Source organism: Chiloscyllium plagiosum, unplaced genomic scaffold (assembly GCF_037043375.1).
Source record: "Chiloscyllium plagiosum isolate Xiang-an unplaced genomic scaffold, Cpla_swu_hap1 HiC_scaffold_7, whole genome shotgun sequence".
Classification (NCBI taxonomy): domain Eukaryota; kingdom Metazoa; phylum Chordata; class Chondrichthyes; order Orectolobiformes; family Hemiscylliidae; genus Chiloscyllium; species Chiloscyllium plagiosum.
The window spans coordinates 14,096,871-14,109,344 of NW_028270145.1; the positions used below are offsets into that span (position 1 = coordinate 14,096,871).

The 12,474-nt window shown below is 40.4% G+C and overlaps 1 protein-coding gene across 2 annotated transcripts in view; it reads right to left on the minus strand.

Moving 5' to 3' along the window:
- The window catches only part of wdr12 (WD repeat domain 12), a 33,505-nt gene continuing 21,031 nt past the window's right edge, over positions 1 to 12,474 (minus strand). For both annotated transcript variants that reach the window (XM_043693058.2, XM_087988745.1), the window contains 5 exons: positions 10,972 to 11,112; positions 9,986 to 10,091; positions 6,183 to 6,315; positions 4,955 to 5,027; positions 1 to 1,373 (listed from right to left, as the gene is read on the minus strand). In XM_043693058.2, the coding sequence (XP_043548993.1) occupies positions 1,296 to 1,373; positions 4,955 to 5,027; positions 6,183 to 6,315; positions 9,986 to 10,091; positions 10,972 to 11,112 (531 nt within the window). In that variant the 3' untranslated portion in view covers positions 1 to 1,295. The remainder of the gene's footprint in view (positions 1,374 to 4,954; positions 5,028 to 6,182; positions 6,316 to 9,985; positions 10,092 to 10,971; positions 11,113 to 12,474) is intronic.

Genomic DNA, 12,474 nt, shown 5'->3' on the forward strand with positions numbered 1-12,474 from the left:
TTGAGATATGTACTTTATTTGTTCAATAATATAGGCATTTTAGCACAGCCAGCATTTATGACATCTTAATTGCCCTTGAAATGGTAAGAATGTAGAAGTTGTTTTCAAATGGAATCATGGAAATAAATAAAGATGAGGAAGAGAAAGCTTGAAATGATGCATAAATTCCAACTGATATATATTCTACATTAAGTTTTGTTACAGATTAGGTGAACGCAGGTGGGATTAGATTGGGTCGGGATATCTGGTCGGCATGGACAGGTTGGACTGAAGGGTCTGTTTCCAAGCTGTACATCTCTATGGTTCTATAACAGTTTAAAACCTGAAATCAGTCTGGTTTAGGATCAGGTCTTTTGAATTTGCTTAGCAGCATTTTCTGCAAATTAATCATAAAGATTCATTTTGTTTGAAATATGAGAAAAAAAACTTGCTCTATTTAGAGATTCTGTTTGTTTGCAGTTAAAGGAAAATTAACAATGATAAGAAATCTTAGGAAAATAAACACGTTACTATAAAAGGACACTCATTCATGTCAGAAAATCCTGACCACTTTATGAACAATTAGTTGTAAATTATACAAGCTGAAAATGTGTTGCTGGAACAGCGCAGCAGGTCAGGCAGCATCCAGGGAACAGGAGAATCGACATTTCGGGCATAAGCCCTTCTTCAGGAATCCTCGATTCTCCTGTTCCCTGGATGCTGCCTGACCTGCTGCGCTGTTCCAGCAACACATTTTCAGCTCTGATCTCCAGCATCTGCAGACCTCACTTTCTCCTGTAAATTATACAAACTAATCCAAATTATACAAACACTCAGCTCCTGGCTTACACCAATCACAACAGGAGGATTTAACAAGAGTTTAGAAAATAATACTGAGTTGTTGGACCTTAAGGGTGACAATCCCATTACAGCAGCCTGCACTGTGATGTCAATTGTAGATACACACACATGTTGAACTTCTGACATTTAAAGTACAAAACTCCAGGATTTTTTAAAAAATTAGGTGCAATATTATTACAAATGCCTGAAAATAGTAACAGCAGCAGTAACTTTGTCACCCTAACTGAGGTAATCAGTGCATCACCTTTCCAAGTTTAAATCCCAGTGTCAATAATCTTAATATAAGAACCATCAGGCATTATTATGTTGACAGAATGAGATCAGAACTTAAGTCAGGGCAGGCAAACAGATCTTATTCAAGGTGTTATAAGAACAACAGCGAAGACAAGAGTGTGAGATGAAATTTTTAAATGAATCTGATGGTGTGTGGGTCCTTCATCATTCAGTATTGTCACTCAAGCACCATCCCCAGATGTAGGAGCCAAATATCTGAACGAGAATAATTTGTTGTCTGCTCCACCGCTTAACAGCAGCTGAAAAGAACAAAGAGAAAGATTACTGGATCTACTCACCCTAAATATCTTGATGCAAGTTATATTTCTACCCTGCAAAATCTTCCCTGTGCAACTACCCAAATTGTGTCCCAGTAAGATATTCTTTCAATTAATGCAAGCAATTTTAGGTGCGAATACCCTTGGAATTACTGCTTCTTATCATTTATATAAATGATTTGGATGTGAATATAGGAGGAATGGTTTATAAGTTTCCAGCTGCCACAAAAATTGGTGGTGTAATGGACAACCAAGAAGGTGACCTTAGAGTACAAGGAGTAGCAGATGGAGTTTAATTTGGATAGGCAAACCAGGGCAAGACTTAAGGTAAGGTCCTGGAAAGTATTCTGAACAAAGGGACCTTGGAGTGCAACCGCAGGTAGACAGCTTAGTGAAGGCAGCATGTAGTGTGCTTGCCTTTATTGGTCAGTGCATTGAGTATAGGGGTTGGAAGTCATGTTGCAGCTGCACAGGACAGTGGTCGGCCACTTTTGGAACTCTGCATTCAATTCTGGTCTCCCTGCTATAAGAAGGATATTATGAAACTTGGGGTGACCTGCCAGAAATTTATAAAATCATAAGGGGGATAGATAGGATGAATAGCCGCTCATTTCCCCAGAGTCCAAAACTAGATGAATTTTCTTTAAATTATTTTCCAACGGGTTGGGTGTCACTACCAAGGTTGGCATTTATTGGCTATTCTGTCAACTGAAAGGTTTGCTGGGCCATTTCATAGAAACATACAAAGCCAAGCTCACTAAGGATGGTATGGTTCCTTCACTGGAGAGAGAGAGAGAGAGAAAAATATACTGCAGATGCTGGAATCCAAAGTAGACAGGCAGGAGGCTGAAAGACCACAGCAAGCCAGGCAGCATCAGGAGGTGGAGAAGGTGACATTTCGGGTGTAACCCTTCTTTAGGGCTGGGAGGTGGTTGAGGGAGGAGGGGGGGAAGCTGCAGATAAAAGGGGGTGGTGAGGTGAGGATAGGTGAAGATAGATAGAGGATACAACCTGGTTGGTTAATGGGAGGAATGGATCCAGTTGGTGGCTTGAAGCAGTGGGAGGGAGGTTATTTCAAACTGGAGAACTCAATGTTGAGTCCTCCGGGCTGTAGTGCATCCAGGTGGAAGATAAGGTGTTGTTCCTCCAATAGGTGCTGTGGTTTGTTTTGGCAATGGAGGCGGCCAAGGATAGTCATGTCGGTTAAGGCGGTAGTTGGGAGGTCCAGTTGGCCTCTGCGGACTCGGCCCCTAATTTTATGTACTTTCTCCCCAATTTAGGGAAGACCATATCAGAAGCACCTAATGCAGTAAACACCATTGGAAGAGAGGCAGGTGAACCAGAGTCCCACCTGAAGGACTGCTTGTGGCCCTGGATGGAGGTGAGAGAGAGTGGTGTACTGGCAGGTTTTACCAGACATTATCACACACCTCTTGAACCCAGGTCTCCTGGTTGCAGGAAAAGGTACCTGGGGTACGGTGGCAGGGGTGGTGTGAACCAAGGACTGTCAGAGGGAACGGTCCTTGTGGAAGGCAGAGAGGGGTGGGGAAAATGTTCTTGGTGGTGGGATTATTTTGAGTTGGCAGAAGTGTTTGAGGATGATGCATTTGATGCGGAAACTGGTGGGGTGGCTGGTGAAGACAAGGGGACTCTGTCCTCATTGCATTGGGGGGGAATGGAGCTGGTGCAGTGGAGGGCTGTCTGGATGATAGAGGGAGGGACAGCGCGCTGCTCAAAATAGATGGACATCTGGGATACTCGTGAGTGGAATGTCTCCTCGTTGGAGCAGATGCGGAGGAAGCGGGAGAATGGGATGGAGTTTTTACAGGATACTGGGTGGGAGGAAGTATAGTCCAGGTAGTTATGGGAGTCTGTGGGTTTGTCGTACACGTCTGTCTGGAGACTGTCGCTGGAGGTGGAAGTCATGGGCGAAGTCTATGAACTGCTCCAGTTCAGCCCAGATGCAGGACGCTGCACCGATGCAGTCACCAATGTAACAACGGAAGTGTTGGGGTACAGTGCCTGTTTGTTCGAGATAGCTGGGAGTTTTGAAGTCATCTCAGTTTAGGGCACTGATTCTGTGCTGGCTGTTTAAAAAAACATATATAACCAAGAGTTCCATCCCCTTGATTTGAAGGAAATATTATTGAGGAGGAGTAGGGTATTGGTGAAAGGGGACTGGATGGGTCTGTTGGCGAGGAAGAAGCAGAGGGCCTGGAGGCCATCTTTGTGGGATATGGATGTGTATAAGGACTGCACATCTATAGCGAAAAGAAAGCACTGTGGGTTGGGGAACTGGAAGTTGTTGAAAATATGGTAGGCATGATTGGTTCACAGGTGTAGGTGGGAAAAGATATCCAGATCCATAGAACTGAAGTATAATTACAGCACAGAAGGAAGCCATTAAGCCTATACTGTCTGTGCCAGCTGTCCCTTCTACCCCTACTTTCTTACTTCTGACCCACAGCCTGTTGCCAGTTACAGCACTTCATGTGCAGTTTGAGGTTCCCTTTAAATGAACTGAGGATTTCAAATCCAGATACACACATCCTTGAAGTTTCCTTATGTGTTATAAGCTGAATGGCTTCCTCCTGCTTCTAGATATTTTCTGATCAACTTATCCAGACATTATTGCACACATCTTGAACCCAGGTCTCCTGGTTCAGAGTCTAGAACACTACCATATGATGAGCATTGTGAAAGTGAATAGCAGAGGTGGTTTCCACGAGTGGAATGAACTACCAGAGGAAGAGATAGATGCAAGTATAGTTACAATGGTTAAAAGACATTTGGACAGGTACATGAATAGGGAAGATTTAGAGGTATATGGAGTAATTTAGGTTGGTAAACTTGGTTGGCATGGACAAGCAAGACCGATGGATCTGTTTCCATGCTGTATGACATCAGCTCTATCAAACAATTCTTCATCCACATCAATTTCAAAACTGTCCTGAATCTCTCGAAGATTATAAACAGTTACTTGCAAATTATTTACCAATCTCACGCCCATATTTTTTCTTTAACACAGTAGTTAGGTTTCCATTCCACTTGAATACTAAAATGGCTTAAAAAAACACAAATAAATTGCTATAGTATTATGATTTTCAGACTAAGTGACTTATTGGAGAGAAATAATAAAGAATTGTGCACATTTTTGCACATCTGATGATCCCACAGTCATTCTTATGGTGACTGAGTGCATCAGCTAGGCAAGAAACCAAACCCACCTAAAACAAATATTTACTTTTATTCCCTGAAAACTGTCATCCTGTCAGTTTGACAGAATGCAACAATTTCCCTCTCATTGTGAAAACTTTCAAGCAAACAACAGAAAATATGGGTTTGTGACAATTGCTTATAACACACATTATACAAATCACACTTCCGGAAATAGGGATAACTTACCAGCACATGCAAAATAGATTGAATTTTTATTCTCATATCTAGCACATTAAGGCAAGGTATTTTATTAAGTTAGGTTTTATACTGACCCCTGATTCCCTCTCACCAGCTGTACTGCACAATAAGTGAAGAAATAACATATTAACCAACTAGATGCTTACCCCATTCTCTGTCCAGTCTACACAGAGTACTCTGTCTTCATGGGCATTCAAATCATATAGTGGAGCCTTGCAACTAAAACAGAAAAGTTAGATGAAGCAATCTGTACATCTTAGTAACTAAGCAAACAGTAGGCCAAAGTGGGGATTCAAAACACTACCAATTTGACTCAGGTCAGCCTTCTTCCCTCATTTAAATTCGGTGACTATATCAAAGTTGGTTTAAGTAAACCTGTCCCCAGGTTTAATATTAATGGCTGCTAGAAGTGGTCTGCCAAGTATTTTCCCAAGAAGAAAGAATCTAAAGTGCATTGACTGCTGATTTGGAGTTTAGGAAAAATATCTTTTAACAGGAGGGATTTTTTGGATATTTCTCCTCACTTTTTTATAATAAAAAGCATCAAGTTTTCAACTGTTACAGTTTGAATATTTCATTCTCTGGTCCCTAAAAGGCCTCAACTGTCCTCAAGATGTATGCTTCTAAATTTACATCTATCTTTTGCATTAGTTCACTTATAACTCTCTAATGGTTCTCTCCTTCTCCAAACTTCTGCATCAGAATTTTCTAAAAAGGAAGCCCTGACTAACGTCTCATTCTTGAAAATTCTGAACTAGTCCACATATTTTGGTTTTGCACAGACCATTTGACTGGTCAATTCTTGCTTCAGCACATTAGCATGGCATCTTTAGAACAGGATGTAGGAACAAATAATCTAACTGTTCTATACTAAAGCTATTCATTAGTCTGGAAGGTTGCAACCGGGATAGAGCAAGGGAGGTTGAGTGCACAGTGGATTGATATGGACTGATGGCTGTCAGGAGCTTTTATGTGGGCACTAGGGACAAGGTCAGTTCAATAGCTGAACACATGCCGTCCAGGCCATACACATGAAGAATGGGGATGGAAATGCATCCAACTGGGAATAGCTAACTGGGCAAAAAACACTTTGGTAAATCGAGGCCGTTCACTCATGTTCACTCAAGAAGCTTGTTGTAATCACTATAAAGGAATCAAGATGTATGATAATCAAGGCTAACTTCTGAAGACTTTTTTTTTCCTGCCACTGTAAAATAATCCTCACTTTTACAAAGCATATATAGTTTAATGTTGTTTTACTAGTGGAAGTAGTTAAAGAAATGACAGCATTTTGGTTTAGCAGTAATAACTTTTGAGATTTGAATCCACTTCCTGTGGATCCCTACCTGACCACATAGTTAATTCTCAAAATACCTTCGTACATCCCAGAGTTTGACCAATTTGTCGAAAGAGCCTGAAATCAACTGATTCTCATGTGTGGGCGACCATTTGACTGCAGTTACCCAGCCTGTGTGTGAAGTTAGGGAGAGCAGCACCAGAGATCCATCTGTAGAAATAAAGAGGAGAAAGTAAATAAGTTCCATTAAACCCTTCTGGTTTATTTTGTTCAAAACTCACAAAAAACACTTTCTGTATATTCTATAGAAACTTAGTTGATATCTGTAGCTTGGAAAGAATAATTTGGATTGTCTGCTGACAATCCTGGATTTATACCACAGCCTGTCTGATCTAGAAAGAGATTTCTTAATTAGGCTTTTGCTTTTGTTGTCAGTCTCTATATTCAGAGACACTATCAGAATCAGATCTTCTGCAACCAGACAAAAAAGAAACCTAAAGACAGCAGAGTTGTCCTTGACCAATATAATTTTTGTGATGCCATTAAACTCAGAAATGGTCGAGATATTGCAAAGTTTGAAATGTACAGCAGTCATAGTGGTTGGCAACAAATCCACATTCGGTGGTAAATGAAACAAAGAACTTCTCATTACAATTCTCTGGCAGGTCCCTGTAACTTGTTTGAGCAAACTTTGACCAAAGAATCAGTATGATTTATCAGAATCCCTGTTCCTAATTGCTATCTACTGGCCTCCATCAGTAAATAAAAACACATGGTCATCAGGTGTGACCATGATCAGAAGCAACAATGATACCTGTGATCATCAAATAATCTGTTACCATGCACATTCCAAATCCACACAAACAGTGACTCTGGCTACTTGAACATTGGCAGGCCAAGACAAAGCATAACAGGATTTGGAACCTTGCCTGTGTGAAATCAACTGTACATTGTGTACTTTCATCCTTGGAAGGGAGGAGAAAAAAGGAATGTAGTATTTATAGGGGACCGTATAGTCAGGGAATAGATACTGTTTCCTGCCTAGTACCACTGAAAGACATCTCCTCAGGGTTGGAAACGAGGTGTGCAATTAGAAATCAAAAACACAGTTAGAATCAAGAATGATGCTTTCCAGAGAGAGCTTGAAGATATAATGATGAAATGCATATCACTAATGGTAATCATGTCTGGATTATTATCTGAATAATGTGTCAATTGGCACAACATCAAGCAGATCTGTGAAAGAAAGAGAGATTTTGAATGATGGGCCACTTGCAGCAGAAGGACCTATTCCATTGGATGGCATCAACTTAAACCAGGCTGCAACAAGACATTAAACCAACAGGGATTCAGATGAAGGGAAATTTTAAAATCCTAAGTCAAGATAAAGGAACAGTGTAGTGCTCTGAATAAATATGTGAGTGGATAGTTTATTGGGCATCAGCAAGTTAAGTTTCATTCAGAGAATAACTACTTAAAAAAAATCAAAGACACTTTACATGAATGGACAAAGCGTCTGCAGTAAAACAGATGACCAGGTGGCATAAGGAGAATTAAATGATTTCTATTTAAGTACCATGACAGAAACAAATATTCTAGGATGCACTATATTTTAGGAAGACAAAAAGGATCCAGATGATTTCTAAGAGTCAGAAAATACTGTTGGGGTTAGTTTACAGGTCCATAACTGTAGTTACATAGATGGACAAAGCATTAAACAAGTAGTTAGTGGAGCTTGTAATAAAGACAATGTAATAATCCTGGGTAACATTGATCTTCAATTTGGGACAAACAAATTGGTAAGGTTAGTCTGGAAGATGAGTTTGTAGAAGCTTTTCATAGGAATTATGAAAACAGGTACACTGTAGAACGAACTAGGGTGAAAGCGATTTTAGATACAGTATAGTGTAATGAGGCAGAAGTGACAGTATAATCACACTGGTCAATGTCGCTTTCAAATTTTCCCAATCAGAATCAAGAATCTTAAGTTACTTACTTAAAGCCAATTACGCAGGTTTGAGGGGAGAATTGGCTAAAAAACGTATGGCAACAAATTAACAGTGGAAAATATTAAAAGTTTTCAACAAAATGTAGTCCAATAAGCACTCTCGAATTTATTAGAGTCTAAGTTTTACAGCACAAAAAGAGCCCCCTCAGCCATCAAATTTCCATCTCTTCTAATTCATTTTCCAGCACTTGGCCTGGAGTCTTGTATGCAACTTTTCAAGCATTCATCTCATTAGTTCTTCAACATCTTGAGAGTCCCTGCTTATATTACCTCTTTAGGCAGTGAGTTATAGGTACCCAAAACCCTCCAGGTGGAGAATCAAACAACACAGAAACAAGACACTTTGGTCCAACTGATCCATGCTGACTATAATCCAAAATTAAACTACACCCCCTGCCTGCGCCTGACCCACATCCCTCTAAACATTTCTGCAGTTACCTAAATGTCTTTAAATGTTGTAACTGTACCTGCATCTGTCACTTCCTGTGGAAGCTCATTCCACACATGAACTTGGTAAAAAAAAAGTTCCTCTCACCATAAAACCATGCCCCCCGTCTTGAAATCTGACCCATGCCATTCACCCTAGCCATACCCCTCATGATTTTTATAAGGTCATCTCTCAACCTCCTGTGTTCCAGTGAAAAAGGTCTGAGCCTCTCCTTATAACTCAAACCCTCCATTCCCAGCAACATCCTGGTAAATCTCTTCTGAATCTGTTCCTATAACAGGGAGACCAGAACTGGACACAGTACTCCTGAAGAGGCCTCACCAATGTCCCATACAACCTCAACATAATACCCCAACTCAAAACGCCAAGCAAAATGCCTTAACAAACCTATCCAAAGTTGAAATGAGTTTTCCTCAAATGTCCTCGAATCCTCCTGCTCCTTACCTTAAAACTGTGCCCTCTGGTTATTGACCCTAATACTCTGAGTAAAGGGGAAACAACAGATCCAGTATATCAAGCTTTCCAAAACAGTCAATAAGGTGCATACAAAAGGTTAATAGGCAAGAAAATTCCCGACTCAGGCGAATGACTGTGTGGACAGTCAGTCCACATTTTCCCCCTGTCTGCGTGGGTTTCCTCCGGGTGCTCCGGTTTCCTCCCACAGTCCAAAGATGTGCAGGTTAGGTGAATTGGCCATGCTAAATTGCCCGTAGTGTTAGGTGAAGGGGTAAATGTAGGGGAATGGTGGGTTGTGCTTCAGCGGGTTGGTGTGGACTTGTTGGGCCGAAGGGCCTGTTTCCACACTGTAAGTAATCTAATCTAAAAGAGTTCATGAGTGCGGATAAGCATGGATAGGTGATTGTTTTAATGGACAAAAAAGGAAACAGTATGCATAAACAATCAATTTTCAAGTCGGCAGACTGTGACTAATGGAGCATCAAAAGGATCAGTGCTGGGGCCTCATATACGTACAACGGATATTAACGACTCAGATGAATGCTGATGAAACAGAGGAAGTGAGAGTTAGAATAGAATGCGGAAAAATTAATTTGTCCACATTGGCCAAAAGAATAGAAAAGCACAAGCTTTTTATTTTAAAAAGATGTGCAACTTGTAAATGGTGATATTCAGGAAGACTCCGTATGCTTGTAAAAGGGCCACAAAAGTTAGCATGCAAATTTGGCCTTTGTTGCAAGGAGATTAGAGTATACAGAAGCACATCTGGAATATTCTTTGCAGTCTCCATTCTCAAAGAAATGATATACTGGCATTGGAGGGTGTACTACAGAAATCAATCCTAAAATTGCGTTATATCTACACACAACGCCACAACTTAACACACTCAATTACACTTTTCACCTTACACAAGGAACACACAACAGTCATGATCTTGTAGGAAAATGCACAAAATATTTTGAAATTACCTTTTGAACGTGGATCCCACAGCCTGATGTGCCTGTCAGTGCTACCTGATGCGAGCCTTTTGCACAATGGGGAATAAGAGATGCAATTAAACACCTTGTTCCCATTCTTTGGCGGAGATGGTGAGAAAAAAAGACAGTTAGGAATTTAAAAATACAAACCTGGTTTCAGAAAGCACAGAAACAATTCAAGTCACATCAAGGAAACATTTAGCTTCAAATATAAAATGTAATGAGACTGCTGTATAAATATACTTTTTAATCAATATGTTCAGAGAAATTATCTAGACCGGGTGCGACTTGTAGGTGGGTCTCCTAGTTCAGAAATAGGGGCATTACTGCTGCACCACAGACCCACACAAGTGTGTTTTAACTTTGATTTTTTTGATTGTTCTTTTTCAGTGTTATTACACACCTATAGAGTAGATGAGAGATGGACACAGGTCTCCTGGCTCTGAGGCAGTGAGACTGTATTATGACAAATGAGATAATCTAAAACAGCTTTTGAAAAATTTTTTTTAAAAAGCACAGAACAAAGAGGATACATGTGATATTTCCCAAAACATTAAAAGTTAAGCTATAAACATTCTAGATACTGACTTAAAATACAAAAAAAGAGTGGTGTTACAAAGAGTCAATACCATGCATTATTTAGAACAAAACTTTTTGGTACAAAAAAAATTCACAGCAACACACATTGTCACAATTCACAACAAAAGAATGGCTCTTTGGATATCAGTATAGGCAAACTTCAAATAACAAGCAAAAACAGAAAGTGGAATCCTTTTTATCTGGATAGGGCGGAAATATATAACACACAATCCATCCACAGATTTTAATGTACAAGACCAGCAGCTGCAGCCCATCCAACCCACTTATCTAAGTCCCTCACACAGTTAGTTGTGGGAATAATGAGAGTGTTTATTCCAGGGATATTTCGTGAAAATTTGATTCTAAATGTAAGCTGCCATGCAACACTACCAACTCACCAAGGTACATTTCTGGGCTCCAGTTTCAGCATCCCAAATCTTAAGGGTATGATCCCAGGATGCACTACAGAGTTCCTCTGTATCAGACCACAAGACTGAGGAAACCGCTTCATTATGACCAGACAGTGTCATTATAGGGGTCTGTGGGAAAGGATATCAAAGTTAACAGTGGTTACTCCTAATGATATCACTGGGAAACAAGTTCCACTTAAATGATCAAGTATTGAATTTTTACAAAAATGCAAACAAAAACACAAACTTCAAAAAGGATACTGCCCCATGTTCTAAGGAAATCTAAAAGGTCACTCCAGCTTGGGTCATGTTCCTAACAGTTCATTTCAATCGGAAGTGAGCTTAAAGTGCCAATTCTGCCTTTTCTCATTTACCTCAAAATAAAGTTACCAGCTGATACATCTAGTAATTACTTTAAGTCAACACAGCTTCTGCTCTCCTGCTTTATATATAAAATCGATAGCATGCATGCATACTGGATGCAAGAAAGCTTGTTGATAGTAAACCAAAGATGATGACCATCTTCAGTGTAAGATGAGCAAGAAATCTCCACTTTAAAAACGTGATTAAGTATTTACTGTCAAAAAGGACACGGAAGATACAGAATTTAGGGAAATAGATGGTGACATCTTGAAAAATGTCCATATTACCCCGTGGAGGAAGTGCTGGATGTGTGGAAACGCATGAAAGTGGATAAATCCCCTTGACCTGATCAGATGTACCCTAGAATACTGTGGGAAATTAGAGAAGTGATTGCTGGGCCTCTTACTGAGATATTTGTATCATCAATAGTCACAAGTGAGGTGCTGGAAGACTGGAGGCTGTCTAACCTGGTGCCACTGTTTAAGAAAGGTGGTAAGGACAAACCAGGGAACTACAGACCGGTGAGCCTGACGTCAGTGTTGGGCAAGTTGTTGGAGGGAATTCTGAGGGGACAAGATGTACATGTATTTGGAAAGACAAGGACTGATTAGGGACAGTCAACATGGCTTTGTGCGTGGGAAATCATGTCTCAAATTTGATTGAGTTTTTTGAAGTAACAAAGAGGATTGATGAGGGCAGAGCGCTAGATGTGATCTATATGGACTTCAGTAAGGCGTTCGACAAAGTTCCCCATGGGAGACTGGTAAGCAAGGTTAGATCTCATGGAATACAGGGAGAACTCGCCACTTGGATACAGAACTGGCTCAAAGGTAGAAGACAGAGAGTGGTGGTGGAGGGTTGTTTTTCAGACTGGAGGCCTGTGATCAGTGGAGTGCCACAAGGATCGATGCTGGGTCCACTAATTTTTTTCATTTATACAAATGATTTGGATGTGAGCATAAGAGACATAGTTAGCAAGTTTGCAGATGACACCAAAATTGGAGGTGTAGTGGACAGCAAAGAAGGTTACCTCAGATTACAACGGGATCTTGATCAGATGGACCAATGAGGAGTGGCAGATGGAGTTTAATTTAGACAAATGTGAGGTGCTGCATTTTTGGAAAGCAA